Consider the following 25,904-nt stretch of genomic DNA (forward strand, 5'->3'; position numbering starts at 1 on the left):
TTTTTTTTTTTTCGTGTCCCTTAACTTCAGACAAGCACATGTAAACAAGAGTGGGGGGCCTGGTGAGCTCCTGCATGATCTAGGTGCTGGCACTGAGGTAGCAGTGTCAAAATCATCCATCATAGAGTGGTTGGGTTGGGAGGGAACTCAAAGCTCATCCCGTTCCAATCCCTTGCTGAGGGCTGGTTGATCAGGCACTCAATCGGGGCCCCATCCAACCTGGCCTTGAACGTCTGCAGGGATGGGGCACCCTGGAGCATGGGGTTGGTGTGTGGGCAGGGCACAGCTTAGGAAAAAAACACTCTATAGAGTATGTGGATAATACAGTCTGCACACAGCTGTTCTTGACATAGGGTTGTGTCCCAGGAGAAGGAGCACAGCCAGCACAATCCTCGTTTCTCAAGAAGGGAGGGCTGTGTAATTATAAACTGGTTGTTTTGACTTTGATAATGAGGAAGATGCTAGAGAAAATTATGAACTAATTTAAAAGCCCTTTGAGGATAAGATGACAAGAAACATCAGTCTAACCTAGACCAGTCAAGAGAAAATTTGTTTTCTCTGTTGACATCCATTGATCTAGGGAGGTAATAGTAGCGGTGATATATTTCAACTGAGGCAGTGTTTGTCTCATAAGCAAACCAAGGACGGTTGGTTTGGATGAAATCGCTACAAAGTAGATGAGAAAACATATTCCAAGAATAAGTACAGCTAGCTTTCTGTCAAAGTGGGAAGAAAAATTGTGTAGGAAGTTTGTAGAGCCCAACCCAGTATTGTTCGATGGTTCCATTGAGTTATTTTGTTCTTTCTGTTCAGATGTAGTTTAGGGGGGTTTCCAACAAGCACACCTCCCCTGGTTCCTGGTGGTGTGTGCAAAAGATTTAATAAGGACAGCTGACAAGGGCAGGCAGTGGGTGAGTGTGCCCATTGGCATGGGTCTGCATGGGATGCTGTGTTTCTGGCATGGACCATGCTGGGGAGATGTCTTCTTACTCCAGCACTGAGGTGGGGCTGAAAAAAAAAACAGATTTTCCTTTGGGCTTGGGAAGGTTGGTGGCCAGCAACTCCAGTATGGTGGTTGACTCCAATATGAATTGCCTTTTTAGCTAGGCAGGAATGAGAGAGCAGCCTTGCTATGCCTTGCTATTGAGGAGCAGATGTGGCCGAAAGCCGTCTTTGTGTATTTGCTTGCACCGTGGTGCTGTGTGTCCTGGGTGTGTTCATCGAGGAGGAAAATGTTTAAGTATCCTCGCCGTGCAAGAGCGAGGGGCACCTTATGTCTGGATTTTGTTTGAGGGAATTAAGGGCTGATCCTTCACTGGAATATGAATCAGAACTGATTTAGTCTGTGTTAACTAAAAGAGGGTGTGTGGTGCGCATAGGCTGGAGTTCAGTCTAATGTGGAAAAGTTTGATCCAGAGCTCTGGTTAGTTTAACACTTGACTGTTCTACCTATTTTAGTTCTGATTCAAAGCTCAGTGTTCCTTCTTGCAGACGGTTGTTTGCATTAGTAAAGGACATGTGCAATCAGAGAAGGACCTTCGTGCAGAGATTTGCAAGTTTAGAATGAATTGGATGTTGGGTTCTGATGTTTGGTCTCTGTGCTGCGAGAGGGACTGGAGCTTCCCCTTCACCCTGCTGCAGTGATGGGGGTGGGAATTAATATCCTGCAACATCACATCAAATCCCCCAGACGCATTCATAGCACTGGGCTGGTAATCCATAGTTTCACAAGCTCTTCAAGTCCTAATATACATCAGATATTTTACATGCTTCAGTAAGTCTATTGTACTATATTAAATAGATGTTCAGGAAAACTGCTCTGATTAGTTTCAGTACCTTTTGATATCTAAATAAACACTGAGTGAATAGGAATATCTATATCAAAGCAAACATCTTCAGAACAGTTCAAAGAAATACAATTGAACTCCTTTAATATCTCCTTCAATGGGAAACCTCCCTCATTTTACAGATATTCTTGGCTTCTATGGTCAGAAGGCACTAACAAAAATCTTGTCTGCCTTGCATAATGCAGCAAACAAAAATCCTTATTCAGAAACTCCTCCTTAAAACTGCCAACTCCTGGTTGAACCAGAGCAGATTTTAATAAAAGTTTCTATTTTTTGCCTTAAAAAGATAACGTGATGAAGAATCCTCCGCAGCGTAGATAAATTGTTCCAATGATTAACTGCCTTCAGTGTATGTATGTATAAAAGGAGGCTTATTTCTAGAACATACATTTGTCTTGCTTCATTCTCTGCATCTAAAAATTGCCCTGGCTTTGATGAATTAAAGCGTAACATATAATTAAAAAAAAAAAATCTTTTTAACATATTCCGGTGGTGAAGCGGTGATTGACGCACGATCTGTCACTGGAATAAATTGAAAAGCTCAGAGTTCTTTGGTGTCTCTCTGCAGAGCGGCTCCGCCAGCTTTCCCAGGAGGAAAGCCGTCTCCCAGTCGTCTGCACATCTCCCCTTCTCACAGAAGGGCTCTGAGCCCCACAGAGCCGCCCCGTGCCTGCGCTGCCCCTGTGCCATCCCTCAGCCCATCCCGCAGAGCCTGCTGCTGTGCACTGGGAACCTGCTCTGTCACACACATGCCAAGAATTAATTTGGCTTTTCTCTTGCAGCCTTATCTTTTCGCCTCAGTCTACAGTCTCTCTGGCAGGCTTCCTCCTTTTGATGTGCGGGGGAAAAAAGCTTTTATTAGTTTTTAAGGCTTTAGTGAGTTGTTCCTTTAAAATCTTTCACTTGCTTTATTATGCTTTTACATTTAATTTGCAGCAGTCTATGCTTTTCCTGCAGCTTTTTTCTTTTTCTTTTTTTAAGCAGTCTGAGAGGAAAAGAAGGCTACTCTTTACTCTGTGGTTAGGAGGTTTGCAGGGCTCTGCTTTTTTTTTTGCTTTTTTTTTTTTTTTTTTTTTTTGGATAAATGTTGCAACCCGTCCTTCCTCCCTCACAATCAAAGAGCCCACACCCAGGAATCTCTTCTGCCGAGGGCTGTGGCGTCTCTTTCTATTCCAACCTCAGCAGAGGACCCTCTGGGGCAGCGCTATTGGGTGCCACCAGGCTGGGTGCAGGAGTGCATCCTGGCTGCACGCCGGCTGCTTTCTCTGCATTGGAAACTGCTGGAAAGGATGATTTAGTGCAGCACCGATACGTGGAGGTCACTTGACAAACAAACCTCCTGTCATTAGTTCTGTTCCATGGGACGGATCGGCTGCGCAGCTCTCTGATGCTGCCTGACACTTATTAACCTTTCAGGAAACCTCTGCAGAAAAAAAACAAAATACGTGATGGGCATCAGTCACACCGATAAGGTGCTGGGCCGCTGACCCCATTGCGGTGCATGGGCAGCAGCCCTCCTTGCTCCCGTTCCTCTCCATAGCAGAGCTGCTTAGGGTGAGGTTGGAGCCATTCCCTGTGAGCCAGGCACTTGGCTTAATTTACCTCTGTGTAGTTCCTAATGTATAAGTACATATTGCTAATTGCAAATGTATAATTACATCTCCTCTTTCCTTTCCGAGATAATTATTTCACTGTTCCCTCAGACCTCTCTGCTGGTTTCTGGATTCATGCATGACATTTGATTACCTTCTCATAGGCATATCTTACTTAGCTGTAAGTGCTATTAATGGCCATAAAATTATCCAGCCCTGAAGCAAAGTAAAAATGCCATAAAAACCTTCAGCCTTTGTGAATCCTTGGGAGCAGGAATCCCACAGCAGGGCTGTTTGTCACACAGGGACTCATTCCCTGGGGGCAACCACATCCCCAAAAACAGAGCTGCCTACAGCCACTGCTTTAAAAAGCTCCCTTGTAAGTGACCTCATGCTGTTTGCGTTGTTCACATTGCTTTGTAGCAGGGATGTGAGTGCGCTTTTCTCTATGTTGGGCTTGTTAGTACCACACCGGTTGCCCTATTTCAGTGGGTGATAGAAGAGAGGAGGTGAGAACAATGCCAGGTGCTGTGGTGCATCCTTGTTTTCGTTGTTGCAACTAAAGCCAAACCCAAATGTAAGGCATGACCCTGCAGATGGAGCTGCCACACTGCATCTCATCAAGTGGGCAATGCTTGCTCAGCATTGGGAACACTGGAATGTAACTAACCACAGACAGGAGATGTTCTATGCTCATCTTATTTCTGAGCATACATAGCAAGGACTATTCTTCCCTGGTGCAAGTCAGGTGTGAAAATATCTGTGGGTAACCATGATAGAAAGAGGGAACTTCAGGCCAGTGGGTACATGGACACTGCTGCAGTCTTGCAGTGATGTACACACACAGGAGAGCTGTATGAAGAAACAGGAACGCTGTGATTTAAATGGGTGCTGAATGCAAGCCTTAGGCAGGCATTTTGGGGGGAGGGGGGGGGAGAGAGATCTGGTGGAGATGTTCGTGCTGCACAAAGCGTGTGAGAAGGTGAGGGGATAGGGGATACTATTTGGAATACAAGCCTCCAAAGCATGCTTAGCGGGAAGCGATGCTTGCTCAGCTGGAAAATGCACTCACGTTTAGATAGTTAGAAGAGAGCCAGGAGCATCACCCACCAGTCCATCCCTCTCAGGGCGCTGGTGCCTCCTGGCGTCTGAAGGAAGTGTTTGCTGAAGCAGCGTAGAGGAGTGCACCCTAACTGCTATGGCTGTACTGATCTCGCTGCTTCCTTGAATCAGTAACCATATAGAGATTAAAATCACTGCTTCTGATGTTACCATGCAGCCCCGTGTCCTAAGCACCTCCCTGCAGTGCTGTGGAGGGACCCCAAGGCTGCTCCATTCCTTACACCCTCTCTGTACAAGATGTGCACAAAAGTAACTCAGTATCTATTATTTTTTTTTATTGCATGGTGCTTGACCTCTCTTTTGAAAAGAGGGCAGTGCACAGCTCTGTGACTCTGATTTCACACCTGTTTCTTCAGTGGCTCCTTCAGAAAGTCCAGCAGAGCCCGTAAAGCTTTGTGACAGCAGTGCGCTCCTGGTGGCCCCTGGGTCCCAGGCACTCTCCCTCTATCATGGTTCTTATTAAGCAGCTGAGGCGAACCTTTTCCAGGAAAGATGTTTCTCATAACCTGCCAGTTCCTGTTACTCGCTTAATGACTAAGTTCTTACAATTAAGTGTCGGGCTGGCCAGCGTTATGTTGAAAAGTGCTGTGAAACACAAGGCGCACAGAAATGATAATGCAATAACACTCTGGGGCATAGCCTGGGCAGGGAGGGAACAGAGCTGTGTGTTCACAGCCCGTCCCACGCAGCTCCTAATATGGGATCCTGGGCAGCCTGATCCAGTGGTTGGCAGCCCTGCCTGTGGCAGGGGTTTGTAACTAGATGTTTGATAATGTCCCCTCCAGTCTAAGTCATTCTGTGTCTTGTTGCTATATGACATGTGGCAACACTGGAGACCCAATGGTTTTGTCTCCAATTAGCTCTCATTTCCCTGTTAACAATTCTGCTCTAAGCCGTGAAATGTAGGTAACTGGGTGAATTATAAATCAACATCTGTTGTGAGAATTGTGGAATATGTTATTTCAGTGCCCACGAATTCCAACTCATGCTTGAGGTCTTTGTTTGCATGTTGACAACCGGTGATAGTCTGCTTGTTGGAGCAACACCATGTCAGAGTGCCTTGCACATGCACGTGTAATTGCTTAAACCCCGTCCCAGGAAACATCCAGTCCTAAACTGAGTGGGCAGCAGTGCAATAAGTGGATAGGGCATCCAGTGTACTTGTTTTCTATTTGGAAAACAACCACTAAAAGCCTCTACTTCTCCTGTTCACTGCTACTGAGTAAAACTCAAGTTTTTAAGCCTGGTGGAGTTGCCTGGGAGGCAGCTGGGTTTAGCTATGTGGGAGGGTAACCTCAGTGATGTGACAATCTCTTCTGGCCTTAATCAGTACTGAGTTCCTCCAAGGAGTGTTTTCTGTACCTCATTGTGTGAAGCACTGAAACGAATGGAAATGGTGCATTGAGTGCTACTGTAATGGGAAATCTTGCCGTCCTCCAGGACAGCCCTGTGCTGTCTCCAATCTGTTGTCCCCACTCACTTCTCCATCCCTGAGCATCCCCTGCCCAGCTCAGGCATGAATTTGCCCAAAATGTGCAACTTGCTGTTTCACTTGAGCACAGGCAGAAGGAGCAGAGGGTGCTCCATGGGGTGCAGAGAGGTTGGCTGCTGCCCTGTTGCAGCTGTTGCACATTGGACAACTTGACAACTTAGGGTATCAGAAAGAGGACCAAAAGTTGCTTAATCTGTGTTTTCTCAGGGGAGAAGAAAAACAACAACAAAAAACCAAATGTATAACCTCCTGCAGAGTCTCTTAATCTAATGGCTAGAGACAGAACAGGACCCAGGGGCCAGAAGCCAAAACCAAAAAAATTCCGGCTAGGAACAGAACACAAATATTTAGCTGTCTGCATAAACCACCTAAGGTGGGAGGGAGAGGAGGATTAAAAAAAAAAAAAAGGAAAAAAAAAAAGAAAAAATGGCTTATCTTCTTCATCTTGTAATGCTTTATATTCAGTCTGGATGCTTTATAGAAAAGACGCTTCAGCCAAATTTGAGTTATTTGGCTCAGCGCATGGATAAGTGGGTGAAATCCTATAGCGTGTGATGTACGAGGGGTCAGACAAGGTGATGCGATGCTTCTTGGGGCCTTTGAGCCTCAGCGTGGTGGGAAAGCAGGGGCCGGGCAAGGTGTGAGCTGCGGCTCCATCTGCGCTCCCTGGGGCAGCCGCGGGGCTGCGTGCGACCCTACCTCCGGCTCCCCGACCTCACAGGGGTGCTCCAAAGAGGAGCTAAAGGTTATGGGTTTGGAAGTTGTACATAAAACCGAATTCCCATGTTCTTTTTTTGTAGCTCAAGCCATGTGTGATCCAACCCTGCAGATGAGTATGAAATGTTCCATCGTGTTTTGATTATTTGCTTGAAGATGGGAATTGTCAAGATCCCTTTTGCTTTAATTACCTGAGGCTGCAGCACCTCAGAGTGCCTTTTTACATTCTCCAGAATGTGCCCTTGGGATGGGATGAGTTTGAGTGCTGCAGCAGATGCTTTCGGAAGAAAGTTGTTGGCGTGAGCGGCTGAAAATAGCAGCCTGTTTACAAGGCTGGTTTTGCATTATCAGCTGTAGTGCTCCAATAATTAAGGCTGTGAACTTAATTAGCTCAACACTCCATAATTCTTTTCCCCCCTCTCTTGGGGCTCGGCTGCACAGAGCTCTGTACTGCCTCAGCATGTGCTGGGAACATCCTCATCCCAGGGGGCTGTGTGCGCGCGGTACCACCTTAACTGCCCTGAGTGCCGTGCTCTGATTTAGAGTACACAGACCTTCCATAGGGCTTCAGAGAGAGCCCTTCCCTGCATTATTTGGCTGCATTTATTAAAACCGTACAGGCAGAAGATCTCGGCTGGAGCATCAGCAGAGCTGAATGATGCCATTGTTACCACTGATTGAAAGGGTGCTTTTGCACTGGCTTGAAACTTGTGTCTGTTCTTAAGTGGAAAATGTTTCTTAATGCTGAATAATGTGGTAACAGTTCTGGCTAGCACTGTCTTTTTGACAGTGAAGCATTGCCACGCACTTGAGAACAGATTGGGACTGCAGCTGGGCTGAGCAGGACCCAGCACCAGGCAGGGGGCTCAAAATGCCCCTTCCCCAGTAACTCCATCCTGGATTGCCCTGACAGTGTCCTGGAGATGGAACTGCCCCGTGGCTGGGCATCGCTTCCCATGCACTTCCTGACACTCAGAGCCAACCCACGCACAGTGAGAAATGTGTTCCCTTCAAGTGCGTGAGCTCTGGCTGTTCTGAGCATCCCGTGTGTGCGTCCTTCCTGTTTGGACAGACATTTGATACACACACCTCAAGCAAAGAGGGCTGGACGTGATTAAAATACACAGCCAGGCCGCAGGCATCCTTTTACCCAAATTTTCCCCATAGCAAATCTGTGGGGTTTTGTGGATATTTAGGCTGAAGTATGCAAAGCATGCAATTCTTTAACTGGGTGCAGAAGGACAGAAGCAAGGTGCTGGGTGCTGTGCCTGCCTGCAGTGTACCTGAGATGTGCCAAGGCGCCTTCTATTTCTAAGGCATGAAAGAATCAAACCTTCCTGATTTATTTGGAATTAAGGCTGGTATGTAAGCTGATCAGCTTTATCAAAATACTTGCATTTTTTAAATTCTCTGAACTCCCAGGACAACCCGTTTTCCAAGCTATTAACATGTAACATTAACATTTCCCCTTAATTACAGGCTGTGATGAAAGCTTCCCTCCCAGCGGTGCATAGCGCTGGAAGCAGAGCTGCTCCTGGCATGCGAGGAGAGCTCTGGAGGTTTCCCTTGGATGCGTGGATGAGGGTGGTGGCATTCCCAGAGTGTGCATGGTTCCATTTTGCCACTGCTCGTGTACAAATGAGAAAACACATTTATTTTACTCTTTAAAACAGTGCTGGCGTAGCTCAGGTGCCTTGAAATGTAAGGTAGAAGCAACGATTCATGCACTGTTTTTCACAAGCCCTGTTGTTAAACGGTTGCGTATGAAGTGGTTGGCAGAACATCAGCAGCTGAAGGGAATGCTTTTGTACTTGCTTTTCTCACCCATCTTCATGTTGTGTGGGCTTTTTCTGGGCTGAGCAGTGCTGTCCTGGTCGGTGCAGAGGGACTGTGATAGTGGCTTGATCTCCCACCTTGACTTTCATCCTGTGTCCACAATGCTCCAGAGTTTTAGTTCTTGGCAGAGGGAGAGCCATAGAGAAAGGAGGGAAGGGAAACCTTCAGCTGGGACTGAGACAAAGACAAAAGCTGTGAAGAGCAGCAATACAGAGCTTTCTGGCCTTGTGATAAGGAACATTGATGGGACCATGAAACTGCGGGGTTGGCTTGCCAAGCAGGGAAGAAAGGGCACGTCCAGGGCTGCTATGCTACACAGCACAAAGACAGAGCTCGCTGAACTTGTAATGGATAATTTATGATGTAACGCTTGCAGTGATGGAGCCCCTCCATTTTGTGAAACGGAATGTCCTTTAGAAAATATTTGCACTTAGCTAGTACACGCAGATTCAGGAAAATTCTTTCAGGAAGGTTTGAGTCTAATAAAACGGGAATGTGTGACCTGGCCTGCATGATTATTTGCCCGGTTTTATCCTTTTGTTATTATTTCCAAATGTGGAATTCTCATTCTTCGAAAATTCTGCAGGTGAAGCTAGGCCAAAAGCAAACAATGGGCTCAGCAATTAGAGGAGCACCTGCAGGGAGGCGAGTGGTGGGGACGGATGAGTGGTGCCATGCGTGCGGAGAGGGCTTGGAAACATGTCCTTGGGACCCAGATGAGGGCTGGGGGATGTTATTCTTAGCCCTTCTCAGTGAGCAGATTCATAGATTTGTAGAACTATCAAACCATTAAAACTGGAAAAGGCATTTGGAAAAGGCATTTCAGATCATTTAGTCCAACTGAGCCCAAAAAGGATGGCATCTGGCCCCAGTGCACAGGTACAGAAACTTCCAGATGGTATGGTGCCGTTCTTTCCAGGATGCGTGTCCTCTGGGATGGAGGCTGTGCCATTTCTACGTGCTTGTGTTGGAATGTCGGGGTATGTGTGACACAGAGGGCAGGGCTATTGTAAGAACGCTGCTGGGAAACTCCAGGACTGCTCTAATATTTACAGTTCTACCTACCAAAAGAGCTCCATTTAAATATGTGAATGTTCCTACTTCTGCCTGCCAGCTATTCCAATGAGTAGAGCTGGATCCTTCAAGTGTCTCCTTGTTTTTAGTCATACAGCCAAATTTGGATGGTAACATATAATATTTGTGAGAGGTTTTGCATTGGCTTTGAGGCCCAGACGTTGACTGGAGGTTGGTGGGGCTGGCACCGTGGTGTGGGGCTGCAATGGAGCTGTGGGATGGAGAGCAATCAGGATGAATGCAATGACTATTTTCCAGAATGTAAACACTCTTGCAGCTTAATGGCTCTATTTATGTTGACGGAGATCAGGAAACACACTTTGTTATTTTAGTCTGAATAAGCTCATGCAGATGGTAAGCAGAAGCAGTGTGTTTGGCGTTCCTGGTGTTCCCTGAGAAGCCAGATTGCACGTGAGTGCGTTAACCTTGCCTTTGAGAAGCACTTGATGTTATCAGCTTGTTTACCAAACTGTCACTACAAGACATGAAACCACAGAAGACTCGCACGCTGGCATGAGCAACATCCATATTCTTGGTAGAAGAAGAGGCGTAGGAGCTTTCTGCTCTTTAACTATCGCAACAAACCATTTTGTCCCCAGACCGCAGGTTCCCAATTCCCTCCCCTGCTGGTGGGCCCGTGGTCCGGCTGCTGCGGTGGCTGAGGGAGCTGAACGAGTTAAGCTGCTCTGCCTTGTTCCAACTGGGAGTGAAGAGCCATTGCAAAATGTTTTTCCCCCCGTTGGCTCTGCGTGTTGCTTTAAAATTAAATTGGTTCTGGTTAGCAAACAAGAACAGGACAACAAAATTAAATTTTCCGAGGAATGTTGTGAATCCTGTGTGAAAAACAAACCCCCAAATGTTTTTCCCTCCTGCACTCCCCAGCCTGCCTTTGCCCCCTCGTAGCTGCCATCCCTCTCTCCATTCCCGCTGTGGGTGTGCTGACCACCCTGCGGCTGCTAAGGAGCTGTGGTTAGCAGCAGTGGGAGTTAATGGAGCTGAGACACCATGGCCTGGCTGCTGGATGTTTTCTTTGTGCCCTCCACTTATTGCCTTGTGTCGTCTTTTCTTGTTTCTTTGCTCTCACTGCTCCATCCCTCTCCCGTTTCTCTGGCAGGTGAATGCTGTGAGGGTCCAGAAAGTCATTCAGAATGTGGTATTAATTTTGGAGGCAGAATCAGACTTCTAGCACATAACTCAGCTCCATGCAGTTGTCTACTGCAGGCCATCTGCAACACTTCAGTCTCGCTGGAGTCCAGCACAGCTCTGCACTGAAGGAGCTACACCCACATAGGGCCCTGTGATGGACAACACAAGCTTCTCCTCGTCTGCTTCCATCTTCCTTATTTATTTATGTGCAGATGGAAAATCTTTGACACAAATTGGCACTCTTCAGATTCTGTTCTTCTGGAAAGCTCCTGCAGTTCTTAAAAGCTTCTCCTCCATTTGGTCAGCCCTGCAGGCATTCACTGTGCACTTCATAAGTCATTTCTCTAGTCATTGCCTCAGTATTTGTGTCAAGCCTTCTTGGATCTTTATTTATAATTTGGCGTGATTTTTTGCTGAGCACTCAGCACACTCGCTGTGTTGTGCAAACTAGGACATCTTGCTCTCAGACCTTAGATGGGACAGCAGGTTACTTCAAGTTGAGTTTTGTCACACTTGTGTTGCACGTGGAATGCTGGGGCTGCTGTTGCTTCCTGGCTGTTGCTCTTGTTTTCATTTGGGAAGTAGGGATCTGGCTTCCGTGTAATGCTCGGTGTTACATTCACAGCTGGATGAGGTCAGTGCTCTGCCCTACAGCTTGGTGGTAAAGCTGCCACCAGGCCATTGTGTATCCGTGATGGGTGCCTCTTCTGCTCTTGTCTTCTCAGTTTACTTATTGCTTCTCAAACCTTTACTTCTTCTAACAAAGATGACCCATGACAGGGACATGGAGTGAAAATGCTTCCCAGTTTCTGTCTTGGTGAAGCCCGTGGAAATCACCATGGCCATTCCAAGGAAGAGTCTTCACAACACCAGCAACTAGGACACAAAGCAACTAAAATCTTACAGGAATTCAAAGGTTTGTTGGGACAAGGCACTGAAAGGGTAATCTCATAAATCTCCAGGTGGTATCTGTGGCCCAGGATGTCCCCATGCCACTGGTTGCTGGAGGCTGGGATCTATTGTAGGATAGTTGCCCTGCCTCTGTAGTTGTCTCTTTCAGCCATCATGGAGATGGATGAGGGCTCAAACAGCCCTCCAGCATGACGTGTAGCTGTTATTCTTGAGCAACCACACGTGCTCATCTGATAGGGCCAGACAGCAAGGTCTGAGAGAAGAGCAAATGCTCCTGAAGGCAGGAAAAGGGATTGAGGAAGCAGCATGAATTTGATCAGATTTCTCCTCTGAGTGGCACGTGAGGATGGGCATCCAGCCCATGAGAGCGCTGCTGTGTGGAATGGGGTTGTGTTGGGCCCTGTGTCTGGAACAGGGCTGCGGCTGCTGCGGGCAGCCAGGGAGCACTCCTCCCTTGCCATCAGACTACTAGAATAAATAAAACAGTTCCACTTATGCTGGATGAAATCAAGTCCTCTGGATTGTGGCCTAAACACGGTCAACAGCTCCTCTGGGCCCTTGAGCTGCCAATAGCTTGCACCTCCTAGCGCGTCTGTCCTTGGGAAAGAGCCATTAGAGGCTAAGGAAATTTTGCAGATCTCCATCCTTCAAGAAGTGGGAAATCATCACTGATAGGACTTACAGAGCCTCTTGCACTAAGGGATGGGATATGCAGGAAATGCACTGGTTAGAAACCAGCTCAGTCCAGTGCTCCAGCCAATGCCCTCCTGCAGCACGGCTGTCAACAGCACCGTCAGAGCTCCTTCAGAGCTCTGCAGGGACTGGGTTTCCCTTCCGCTCAGACCTTTGACAATTAGATTGCACTTGGGTGAAGGGCCATCAGCAAGCTAATGAGGATTTCCAGCCCCTCTGATAGTTACATGCTTGTGTTGTACTTGTTGTGCCAGGACTTGTGCGTTGAAGTGCCGGCTGTGGTTGACAAGGGCCTGAAGCATAAGCTTGATAAACCTTCCCTCCCCAGTGCCTCCTTCTGTTCTGACACAAATGCTGAATTGCGTGCATGTGCACACAAAATATTCTGTTTCTTCCGAAGTCACTGTAGACACTGCATTGCCATCAGTGTTTGTGCCCAAAGCTGCTGAACTGCTGAGCAGCCCTTCACCACAAGGTTCCAGTTGTGGCCTGGGGCTCAGTACTGCTGGGTGGAGGGGGATGGAGATGCCCTCACCCCAGTGCCCCCCTCAGTTCTATCAGGTTTCTTCCCAGGAGATGATCTTGATGCCTGGGCCTCACCTCCTGGTTTCTGTCCTCTCACTTGGTTTGTCCCCTTGGTGCTGATGCAGCACAACAGCATGTAAAAATCCAGGCTAGTGATTACAGCCTGTTTTGAGGTTTATGGTTTTATCTGATAATCTCTTTAAATGTGAATTTCTTATGTCAAAGTTGCAGACTGAGGGCTTGAGGAGATGACCTGAAATTTGAGTGAGAATCTGTTGTTTTTGAGCACTGTGAGTATAAATATATATCCAGTTCTGAAAGTGTAACGCTTATCAGCTGTACAAAAATGCACAGCTAGCCTTATTTTGCAGAATCAGGCTTCCAGCGTCCACAGCCCACAGCAAAAATGAAGCAAGGTCATTGCAAACCTGGAAAACTCATGTTTTCGAAGCATTTCCTCCAGGGACAAGCCCTCGTCTTCCAACTTCTGTCACCTTCCTTTCCACTCTTGTAGCCTTTCTCATGTACGGATATTTGCCCATTCTCTGCTATCAGAAGGTTTCAGCCCTCTCCTTTTTTTTTTTTTTTTTTTAATATCTCCCTTGAATCTTCCCCAGCATGCCACGGTGTGTTCTTTGCCTTTCGCTGGGCTCACCTTTCCATGCACTTCCCTCTCCTAATGCCATCCACATGGTTCCCATTTAGGCAAGGTGGGAGCCAGTGAGCAGATCCCATGAGTGATTTGAAAGGATGGGCTTCTCAGGTGGAATTATTTAATTAAAGGCTGGCATGCAATTTTGGGGACTTTATTTTAATAAGCTGATTTTATTATTTTCCATCCACTTATTTTTCAATGGAGATTACGCCGTATCCAGAAAGATAACGGTTTACTTAACCAGCGAGGTACTTTCAGTTAAACCCTGAGAAATTACGCTTCTTTAGATCAGCCTTTATCCCCAGGAATTGCCTCTGAGGGCTGTCTCCTCTGGCTGGGGGCAGAGTCCCTTTCAGAGGCTTAACGGTGGTTATTTGTTTAGTGGAGAAAGTTTAAAATCTGACAAGTACATTGCGAAAATCTCAGATCCCTTTCCCAGAAGGCAAGCCAATGATACCATTAGCTTAATCCAGCACCTCATCTACTCGATTTTAATATGACTCTTTAGCTCCAGAATATGATGTATTTTCAGTTGGAGGATTTGTGTTGCGGTAGTACGAGAGTGCTGTAGGTCGCTCGGCAGTTGGGCACATATGTAGTGAGAAACACGCAGCGGGTCTCTCTGGAAAAGAGCTAACGTAAGTTCTGGCATCTAAATCCATTCATTGACTGCGGTAACTCACGGCGGAGCCTTTTGCTGTGTGTTTAGCTGAGTCCCGCACGCTGCACGTGAGCTTTGCTCCATCTGCTTGCTTTTCCTGCATGGCTCCGTGTTTCTAACAGCCACCTCTAGCCATGACGTTTATCCAATGGATGGATGGGCTCTGAAGCTACCGTCCTGGCAGGCTGCGCAAGCGTCCCTCCATCCCCACAGCGCTAACTGATGCGGAGGAGTTGTGCTGGCAGCAGCAACTGCAGGGGAACTGTTGTGAAAGCGTAGTAGCCATTCCATCCAAGGCCATGTATCTGCAGTGCTGGTGGCTTTGACTGTTCTCCAAGCAGACAGGGAAATATGGAGCCCCTATCGACTTCACCCAGCTGCTGCGGGTGCTTGCTTCACCAGGAGTCCTGCTTGATCTTCACCATAAAATGATGAGGGAAAGCAGTTGAGAGGGTATCTCCATTGCTGTAAGGCTAGAAGAGATGCATTCCCCCTGAAATTCTGGCAACCGGTGTGAGGAATGCAGCTGTGTCCAGAGGAGTAAAGCAGTCAGTAAACTTCAGGTGTAGCAGGGGCAAAACCACGTGAACAAAGGGCTAAACAGAGCTGTGTTATTGCAGGAGGGAGGGAGTGCCTATGGTAGCAAAATTCTCAGTGAATATGCAGAAAAAGTATGTATTGACTAAATATGAAACGTCTGTATTTGGCAAAGTGATTTCATACAGACGTTATAGTGATAACTGAGTGCCTTGTGGTTTAGGTTTCCTAAATCATATTTCATCTGTTCCTTTCCTCTTCAAATCTGCTTCTGTTTCACACTTAAAATTATTGTGATTAACAACCATGTCACAGTTAATTATCCTTATGAAAAATAAAGCGAAGAGCTGTCATATGTCAATACATTGCTCACTGTTTTGCATTGAGTTACGGGTTGATATTTTCCTGCTTCTTCCTCTTATTTGTATTTCCAGGGTGTTTTCTTGCTTCTCTCTGTGCTGCTCTCTCCCCTGGACCCAGAGCACAGCTGTTGCCTCTCCATGTCTCACTGGTTGGGAAATGCTGTCTTAAACTCCCTTCCCCAGAGATCCTCTTGACCTGTGCCCTGAATTTGTTCAAATTTAAGTTTTTTGAAATACATTATCTTTAATCCATTTTTATTGTTCCTTCACAGTCTTAAATTGCTGAGTTTTATGGTTTTGTAACCACTTTCACTCCAATTTGCTTCCAGCTTTGGACTCCTAAACAACATTCTATATCAAGAATAACCAAGTAAGAAAAATGCTGTCCCTGCTCCTCTCCCCCACCTCCAGAGCTGCTTTTCCCCTTGTGTTCCAGCAACTTGGCATGGCTGAAGCTTTAGCAGATGCCAGGGTAATTAAAATGACCTGTTCCTTTGAACTCCAGTTATTTGGCTCCTTCAGTCAGATGGTCAAAAAGCTGCTGTCCATGTCTCATTTCTGGTTAGCAGAACACTCCTTGTTTCCCTCTCTTCCTGGTAAAATGCAAAGAGTCTGTTTCTTCTCTCTTTTTGAAGCTCAATTATTCTTCGTGCAAAAACAGCCTTCCTATTTCCTGTTCCCCAGCAAGCTATATCTTCTCATGTCAGTATTCCCCTCCAATGTCTTCCTATGAAGCATGGGTGAAAGTAAATGTTGTTGCTGTATACGAGAACTTTAAAGTCTTCCTGTTTATTCCTCATTCTCCTGGCATTTCTAGATAGACTTTCGGTCACAGTATATGTGTACGTCGTTATTCTCACTCTGAATTTTTCTCTTCCAATTTTCCTTACCTAAAGCCTTTTGTTTGAGCGCACCCAGCAGCTTTTGTAGGTGATTCCTTTCAGATTTATCTTCCAGTCCTCTTGCTGGGTTGGATACATCCCATTCCTTCATTGCTTTTTGCAGCATCCTCTCTTTCTCCTCCCTAAGCACATGTCTCATGAGACTCCAAGTATCACATACAGCCGTGGTTTGTTTTCATGATATGGTAGGACAGCAGATAACTACAGGTTGGTTGGGAGTTTGGAGAACTTGCAGTGCTGTGTTCAGTTTTGGGTTCCTCACTATACAAAAGATATTGAGGCACATGAGCATGTCCAGAGAAGGAGATCTAAGCTGGTGAAGGGTCTGGAGCACAAGTCTTATGGGGAGTGGCTAAGAGAATGGGATTAATCGGTCTGGAGAAGAAGCTCAGAGGAGACCATAGTGCTGTCTACATCTCCCTGAAAGGAGGTTGTGGTGAGATGGAGTTGGCATCTTCTTCCAGGTAACAGCAACAGGATGAGAGGTGATGGCCTTAAGTTGAGCCACTCCTTCAGGTTGGATAGTAGGAAAAATGCCTTCTGAGAAAGAGTGGCTGTGCACTGACACAGGCTGCCCAGGGAGATGATGGAGTCACCATCCCCGGGGGCGTTCAAGATGGAGATGCGGCGCTGAGGGATGTGGTTAGTAGGCATGGTGGGGATGGATTGACAGTTGGATCAGATGATCTTAGTGGTCTTTACCAACCTTAACAATTCTATGATTCTATACTGAAAAGCTGCAAACAAAAGTGCTGCTTAATGAAAATATATTTAGATATGGTTTGATCTTAAAGTTGAGCTATCCAGAAGGAATAAAATCCCCCCCGGCAGTGGTGCGTATAGCAAGACCTGCTTGCTAAGATTGAAACGGGCAAGTCTGGACTAGAAGCCAGGTGCTTATTTGGATCACAGACATTAAGTAGTAACTGTGACATTTTTATGGGGCCAGGCTGCTTTCAGTGCAGCAGACTTTAAGCCGGTGGTGGATACTTTTACGAGAAATCCATTCCATCCTGCCCAAGCACCGAGTTTGACTTCTGCACTACTTTTGTGCTTGCCGGCTGCCTCGTGCAGGCGTCAGGCTCTGACACCGGCCTTTTCCGGCCTTCTGCTCATGCCTCAAAAGTCAGGTCCGGGCCCCACCCTGTGTGCTCTGGTACAAGATTCCCCAAAGATCAGCCGGGAGAGTTCTGCCAAGCCGGGTCCCTCCAGCTGAGCCGTATCTGCCGAGCCCAGCCGCGTGCGGAGCAGAGGAGCAGGAAGAGTCGCGGCCAGTTCCTTCAAATATTTTACAGATTAAGACCAGGGTCTGGGATCTGTGGGAAGGCAGAGGAGTTCACAGACCTCAGCGGGTTCTGGTCCTTGCCGCAGCGCTGGCGGCCGCGCCAATAATTGCTGTCCTCCCCATCCATCCAGCTTGGTTGTTCGCTATTGCGTTCAGATGCAATGACACTTCGTAATGTGGACAAGCCCTCTGACATTATTTTAGTGCAGCTGGAGGCATCTACTTTAGCCTTGAAAATGCCTCTTTCTTGGCAGTGCTTTGTGTTTATTATAATGCTGTCTGTAATGTGCAAAAGTACATTTCTTTTTTAACTTCCTCCTTTATGTACCAAAGAGTGTGGTTTTAATTAAGGATTTCAGATTGAAACATTTCCGGTTTTATGCGTTGTTTTTTTGGTGGGGTGGTGTGTGGGGTTTTTTGGGGGTTTTTCTGTTTTTTTTTTTTCTTTTTTTTTCTTCAGGATAGTTTTCTGTTAAAATGTTTCAGAGTTTTGAAAAATACCAGATGCCCAACTTACAAAATGCACACAGAGCCTTGGTCACTCCCTCTTCCTCCCAGGGAGGAGGGATGGTGCTTCGGACCCACAGTCTGATGTTTTTCTGCATTCTGGGTTTCTCCTCAGTGTGCACAGGGATGCCATCCATGCATCCCATGGGGACGTGAGCCCAATGCAAACAACCAATGAAACAAGGCAATTGCTTTGCTGCACATCAACTTCTAGCCCTTGTGGTAGTAGAAAAGCTTAAGGCTGCCCTACAATGCACCCAAAATTTTAGCAAAGAGAAGGCAATGAAAGTTCGGCTTAAACCAGGTCTTGTATTTTTGGGGGATCTGACTCATGGTTTATGAATGTGGGGCGGCAGGGAGCTTGCGCACGGCGCTGCGGGTGCTGCAGGGTGGGTCTGGCTCGCATCCCTGTGCAAGGCAACTCAGAAAGGAAGCTGTGCATCTGCCGCGTGACGGAGGATCAGGCAGCAAAGAAAGATAGTAATGTTGGGAACAGGAGCAGGTGGACTGGGTGCACAGCTTGCCCAGGTTAAGCTTTGCGCTGGCATTAAATGAAGGTGTTAGAAACAAGCATTGTACCTGTATGCCTCCCCTTCCAGTTTAGCCATGCAGCTTGCGCTCCGCATGGTGCTCTGCCTATGCTGCAGCTTGCTTTTTTCCTTTTTGAAAAAAAAAAACAAAAACACCCATCCTCTTGATGCAGCATTAGCATTGTTGAAAAAAAAAAAGCATTTATAAAGAAAAACACAGCCTAGCAATAATGGCACCCTGGAATAACTGTGCATAGGATAGTGGGGAGATGGGGGACAGGCACAATGCACACCCCATGTCTTGTCCATGCCACAACCTGGCAGTGCAGAATGTCTGGACCTTGGCATAGCTTTAAACCCTTTAAACCAACATGTTCTCCCCCGTGGGTAATTCTCTGCTGTTCCCCTATCCATCAGCAGTGCCATCTATAGCCCCATCCTCCCCCATCTGCCTTCTATCTGTCCCAGCCGCCTCCTGCCTGGGAGCTCGCAGATCGCTGAGTGCCTGAAGAGCTGACCACTTCTTGCCTATTTGGGAATGCTTTTAAATTGTTCCAGAAACTGCTGTTTGTTGATAAATTGGGGTGATCCGCGGAGAAGTGTTTTAGCTAAACTGTGTAAAAGAAGGAATTGCAGCGCAGCACTGCCAGCTGTCATTGGATTTAGAAACACACATCATAGATTTTGCTGCTTTTCAGACAGCTGCGATTATAGCTGCTCTTATAGCCATATAAAACAGTCATTCTGTCAGCAAACGTTCTGGCAGCAGAGCTGGGTTGTATCTGCAGTTGAATTTCCAGCACCAGCGTGTTCACTTGCTCCCTGTGTCGGTGAAGGTGGCTTTGCTGTGGACTGTGAGTGCTCGGTGACACAGAATGGCTCTGGTGGCACTTGTCTGGCCTGGGCTATTAGGAAGGTGCAGTTGCTGTCCTTGCAGGGTTTTGGGATGCTTCGCTTCCAGTCCATGGTTGCAGTTTCTTTGAGGCAGAGATGGTATCAAATTTGTCCGTGTTTGAAGCCCAGCAATATGCATGTGAGCAGGTGATGATCACAGCCTCATTTTCCCTTGCTCTATTCAGACCTCTTCCCGACCTCCTCTGTTTATCTCTGAGAATTCAAATGGTGCCCGATTTATCCTGATTGAAAAGGGAAAATGTCTTAAAAGTCCAAGTTATGCAGCAAAACAAACCATCTTTCCTAGATGTAAAGTGATCTCGGTTCCTGCCCAGGCACAAGGCTAGAACAATTTGGAAATTGCCCCTCTGGCCTTTATCTCAGCTTTACAGCACTTTGAGATTGAACCCAGATCCCACGTCTCTTCTGAAGCTCCATGTCAATTTACACTTGTTCCTCAAAACCATTACTGTCCTATGAGTTCTTTACCACACGAGGATGGAAAACAGAGCTATTCTGCTCATTTAAGCTCCTTTTTGCTCAAAGGCAGAGTTCCGGGTTCACTTGTTTTTCTCACCATCTGAGGATTAATCCCAATCCTGACTGTTATCCGACCTCGGTACCATTTACACGCTGAACCCAATGCCTACAGCTTTTATCTGAGCCCTTACAGCATTTGGAAGCAGGCCATGCCCCTTGTCTGGTATCAAAAGCATTATATTAATTTGGGATTCATTCCACAAAATGAGGCTGTCAGCCAGACTCCTTAGCAATTGGATATTGAACCCAGACCTCGTGGTTGTCTTCCAAGTTATATGCCAGCTGGGAACTCAGCCCACAATCCATGGCTGCCAGCCAAGCTCCTTATTGGCGAGAGATTGACACCAAGCCCCCAGACTGCTATTTCTGTACGGCAGAGCTACAGGCTGAACCTAGCTCACGTGGTCAGCATAATCACCTCTGGATTGGCAATGAAATAAAATATCCAGTTAAAGACTTGAATGAATATCGAGGGTCAGTGTTGAGCTGCATAAAGACCGGGGATGATGACAATTCCCTTGGAACAAGGCCTCCTCGATACTCCGGGGGGAATCTCCCCAGATCCCCCATCTGTCATCCAGCTGGAGGCGAAATCCAGCTCCTCATTAACACACAGCACGCGGCATTTCTTCACTGACGGACAGTATTAAAGCCAGCTCCTCCAACTTTCAGGTATTCCTCAGATGGGATTAAAGCAGATCCCCTTCCTACAGCACTGTGGGGCTCTGCCAAAGCACTTCTTGTTGCTCAGAGCAGACCTCCAGCGTGCCATAGCAGGGCAATGGGATGGGACTGTGCATCTCCATTCTTTTGATGGAAGTCGGGAGCTTGATGAGGCAGAGGGAGCACTTCAGGTGAAGTGCCTGTCGGCCTGAAGCCAGCAAACTGGCGGTGATTTTGCCTGCAAATTCTTAAGCATCTTCACACAATGCGGTTTTACTGCCTTGCAGAATGCTTCAGAAGACTGAATTAAAACAAAACAGCTTCCCAGCTGGAATGGTCATCATTAGAATGCAATTTTCAGCAACTGTGTAGGCTTCGTGGTAGCCTCAAAAGCCTTACAATTTGCTTTTAGCAGCGGCTTTGAAGGAACAGCTTAACATCCAGAATGGAATTGGGGGTCTTTTCCAACCTTGGTGATTCTATAGAATCCTGTGGTCATGTGGATCCAGCTATGGTGCATATGAGCAGAGTGGGATGCTGCTTTGCCTCTGATCCACTGGTGGTGATGAAGGCTGCTCTCTGCACGTTGTGGATGAGGGTTCTGACTGTCCTGCCTGAGGACAGGAGCCGTGGGAAGACTGCAGGCTAGTTTTGCCAGCCTGTCCCTTGGGTCTGGTGTTATTCCGATCGCCTGCTGTGTATCTTCTGATTCATATTTATTCGCTAAGAAAACATCAAGTCCTTGCCACACACATGGTATTCTGAGGATGTTCAGCCTGAAAGAGACAGTGCAAATGGGATTCAGCTGACAGCGGTGGCAGCTTGTGAATTTTCCGTGTGCCCACTTGTTCCTTTGGCTGTGGGAATACCTTTCTTTTTCCATTCATCGCCTTCCCCAGCCGCCTTACTCATCTCCTCCCTGAACACTCTGTTCTGCTCTTTCTGCACCCCCTCTGCAGAGCTGTCTTTGGCCTTCTGTTTGCTCTTTGCCAGCTCTTTCCCAACCCCTTCCCTCTGCTATCTCCTGTGGGATGCTCTAGGGGCAGGGAATCCTGGCACGAGGAGCTCCAGGGATGCTTCAGGCAGAATTTACGGGCAAAGCTGAATCAAGCAATCCCCACAATTAGCTGAAAACATTATTCCTAGAACTGCATTTATTTGCTTTACAAACAGAAGGCTTCATCTGCTGTGCATTTGCCCCCACATGCCGTGCTGTGCCCCACCACCCAGGCTCCAGCTCCCGCTCGGCATGCACGCGGGTTTCCAGGCTCGCCCTGCCAAAGCAGGATTCCTGAAGCTGAATAAAAAACGTGGAAGGCTTTCAAACCCAGAGATTGTTGAGCTGTCCCTCTAACCAAATGGCAGTCCAGGCTGTGTTCTCTAAAAAGCCTCTAGTATAACGTTTAACTCAATAATGACGACTGGAAACTCTTTGCAATTATTTTGAACTGCCAGAGATGTCTTAATGTGCCTCAGATTTTGTGTTGGCAGGCTGCTGAGTTAAGTGCCATCCGTCTTTCAGAGAATGTTAAAATTCAGCCCAGCATAAAAAGAAAACAATCCCACAGGACATACTTGCCCCATGAGCCCCACCACCATTTGTGGCCACACAGACACATCTCTGCATTCTGAAGTCATCTGTCTCCCTCTGTGCAGGGTGAGAGATCCGTGCAAGCAGCTGGAATGTGAGCAGATCATCACCCACTGTACCTGGTCGTGCCTTGGTTTTAGCCCTTTAGATGTGTCCAGCCCTTCAAAAGCAAGGATGTAAAGAATCAACAAGATCCAAACAGCCTTTAAATTCTGCTAGTGCTAGGGCCAGTGTGAGCTTTCAGAGGAAGGCTCCACTGACAGCTAACTGGGTCCTCTGCCTTGGTTTTTGCACCTATATGCCCTAAAGTTGGTGCTTTATTGCTTTTTTTTTTTTTTTTTTTTTAATGCTAACGTAGATGGGTTTCTTTTATTTGCTTTATTCCCTCTCTGAGTATGTGTGCCTGCAGTGGGTGGAGGGGGAAAAGGGGCAGCGAGAGCATCGTATAAATCCAGTTCTGCTCTATTAAGATTCATTCTGGTATGACAATGGCTTTGTCTATTGAAAAGCTTTGCGAAAGCCTTGCCTAATGATCTGTTAGCTGGGGAAAGGTTAAATTCCTGGAAGATTTTCTGTGTTCGATGAAGAAAAAATGGTGCAATTATCCAGAATTCAAAGTGAGTTTTAGCCAGCTGTTAATAATACTGCGATTCTTCATGTTCTCATTATTCAGAAGTAATGTGGCCATCCCTAGTCGTGGCAGTAAAATATTTATAGCGATTTCTTCGGGCCGTTTGTACTTATGAAGGGCTGGACATTGCTCAGGGTCTTCACAATATGCTTTGCACTGTGGTTTAGTGACCTGTGGCTGAGCTCTTCCCACCTCAACGCTGATTACAATAGAGGCGTCAGATGAGCACAGTGGGTGGGCAGCTGGTGCCAGCTGAGCATCGAGTCTGTTAGGGTCTCCTGTTAGGGTTGGTGGTTCCCTTCCCTACCATCCCATGGTGGTTTCTAGCTTGGAAAGTCGTGGCAGAGCATGAAATGCATGAGGTACCTCTGTATGCAGGCTCACAGAAACAGAGTAAGTGTCGTGGGGAAAATAGAATTTCACAGTGGCAGGGCCTGAGCTGGGGTGAGCAGGCGGCTTGTTTCCTCCGGTCGATGCATGGAAAATCAATTCCCAGCCCTCTGAGGAGACTTCTGAATAGAAACAAAATCCCTCCTGTAGCATTTAAGAACTATGGCTGTTTTGCACTGGTGAAAAGATTTCATTTCTATCAGGGGAGCTGCAGGTGACACCTTTCGGCTGTCTTCCTGTTGTCATGCGGTTGTCTATGTTATTCCCTTCATAGAAATGTCATTTCAAGCGCAGCTTTTTGCCCGGAGGTCTGAAGTAAATGGGTATTAAGTAACTGTATCTGTCTCTAATCCACTAAGCATCCAGAAAACCAGCTAATGTGCCTGAGCCAGTGGGATGAATGCATTAGGTTAATCTAACTCAGCTACTTTTCACTTAAACAACTAGAAGCATTACAAAAAAAAAAAAAAGCCTACACGAGGATTAGCAATTTCTTTTCTACATTTTTCCTTTTGTCTTCCCATGCCTTTGCTGCAATCTAATAAGCAACAACTCAGCTGAGTTCTGTGAGCCTCCTAATGCAGTGCTTTAAAAATAAGTTTATTCTCCTCAGACCTCAGGGGCAGCTCCACATTTGCTGTGGCTCTCAGGGACCAGGACAGGTCACAGTGCTTTCTCGTGCCACGTGCATGTAGTGTGGCACAGCAGTGGCACAACACTGCCACATGCCATGTCTCCTCGCTATCCTCTTCAGCTCTGCTGGCCATGGAGGTGCACAGCAGCACCTTAATGCCCGAGCAGCTCTGAGGTGCTCTTCTTTACTGGCAAAGTGTAAGAAGATTCAGGGCAGGCTGCCTGCACCCTTTGGTTTCTTCCATTGAACATTACCGATAGCGGTTCTCAATGTACGCATCTCCTCTTGCAGCACGGTCACCTTGCTTGCCAGAGAGAACTTGATATGCAGTCATGTCAAAAGCCTTAAAAATCATCAAGGTATAAGACCTGCAGTGGTGCTATTGTTCTGTCAGGTGAAGACTTCAGCATGGTTTGTTCTTGACACATTGCTGTGGCTTTTGATCATCTCCCTACGCTGTGTGAGTGCTGCCAAGCAGCATGGTTGCTTGCCTAAGATGTCTCCAGGACTCACTGCTCCATAGTCCCCAGCCTGCCCTCAGCCTCCCCATCCCTGGGGCTCCACAGCTCTCAGCTCTCTGGGAAGCCTGAGGATAAGGGTGGGACCAGAGCCAACGATGACCCCAGGGCCCAAGAGGAATACCCATGGTGCTGTCACAGTGTGCAGGAGGTGACCCTGACCCGGTGGTTCCTTCTGCAGCTCCTCTCCTCCCCGGCGCTGCCCCAGAAGCAGTGCCAGGTGGGATGAGCTCAGGAGAAGCTGATATTTCCTTGCCAGGAGCAGATGAAAAGAGACATTATAAAGCCTCTCGTCTCTGGTAACGCTGCCCTTAGCTTCGACACAGCAGTGGAGAGCGTCCAAGTTCCATGCTGGAAGGAGTTTAGCCCATGCCTGGAATCCTATCCCAGTTTCAAAGGTCAGGTGCGCTTCTGCAGTTACAGATGTCACAGGGGTGGCACCTGACCCCAGTTCATCCACACAGGAGCTGAGGTCTGATGGACAGCAGGATCATTTGAACCTCCCTGGAACTGGCTTTCATTTGAATTACAAGCTGTGTTTTGTTTCTTCCCAGCCAGGTCTCTAGACAAACTCTATAACTTTGCTGACTGCTCTGGCCTTCACCTGATCTTTGCACTGAATGCTCTGCGCCGAAATCCCAATAACTCTTGGAACAGCTCCAATGCACTCAGCCTGCTGAAGTACAGTGCCAGCAAGAAATACAACATCTCCTGGGAGCTGGGCAATGGTGAGTGTGGGAACAGGGAGACCTGGGAATGCCGAGCGGTGTTCTCTTTGGGAAGAGAATGTCTGTGAGTACCAGGACACTTGGATGTATGTCCAGAGGGATTTGAAGTGCTGCTGTGGGGCATGGCTGGTCCTGGGGTGGGCAGAGCAGCAGCTGCATGGACCTGCACAGCAGCTGCAGCGCGGGAAGCAGGCATCCCCTGGGCACAGGAGGATGATAGAAATTATCGCAGGTCCTCACCCAGCTCAAGCCATAGGGGCTCACTCTGAAGGAGAAGGCCCACAGCCTCTGTTCAACTGGCAAAGGAGAGTGGTCACAGCCCACATCCACTGCTCAGCAGCTCTGTGCTGCTGACTGATCTGAGGAGCTGTGTGACAGTATGTGAGCTCTCTCCAGAAGAGGAGATAGAAGAGCAGAGCTAGCAAGCCTTGCCCATCTGTTCTTATTTTCCCAGAGCCCAATAACTACCGGACCTTGATTGGCCGCTCAGTGAACGGCAGCCAGCTGGGGAAGGACTACATTCAGCTGAGGAGCCTGCTGCAGCTCATCCGTACCTATTCCAGAGCAAACCTCTATGGACCGAACATTGGGAGACCCAGGAAGAATGTCATGGCTCTCTTGGAAGGGTAAGTGATACTGTTTTGTTTGGGCTGGGCCAACTGCCATTCCCCAAGTGCTTCCAGTGTTTCCCAGTTACAGGAAGACTGAGGTGCTCATCCCGCTGGGATTCAGGGATGCAGTTAGAGGCTGCTGCACAGCTACAGGTTTTGAGGCCGGGAGGTGGGTCCTGGCACCACTTTGCTCCTTCTGTTTGTTAGCTGCTTCTCGCTGTGCTTTCTCTATCCATGCAGAAGGAAAGCTGGTAAGTGCCCTTCATCACTGCTGCATCCTGGCCAGGACAAGAATTACAGTGCAGAGGA

General features: G+C 47.4%; 1 protein-coding gene across 10 annotated transcripts in view; it reads left to right on the forward strand.

Moving 5' to 3' along the window:
• HPSE2 (heparanase 2 (inactive)) overlaps positions 1 to 25,904 on the forward strand; it is an 85,153-nt gene that overhangs the window by 36,237 nt on the left and 23,012 nt on the right. For all 10 annotated transcript variants that reach the window (XM_048945393.1, XM_048945397.1, XM_048945391.1 and 7 more), the window contains 2 exons: positions 24,811 to 24,984; positions 25,439 to 25,610. In XM_048945393.1, coding sequence (XP_048801350.1) covers positions 24,811 to 24,984; positions 25,439 to 25,610 — 346 coding nt within the window. The remainder of the gene's footprint in view (positions 1 to 24,810; positions 24,985 to 25,438; positions 25,611 to 25,904) is intronic.

This window comes from Lagopus muta, chromosome 5 (assembly GCF_023343835.1).
Source record: "Lagopus muta isolate bLagMut1 chromosome 5, bLagMut1 primary, whole genome shotgun sequence".
Classification (NCBI taxonomy): domain Eukaryota; kingdom Metazoa; phylum Chordata; class Aves; order Galliformes; family Phasianidae; genus Lagopus; species Lagopus muta.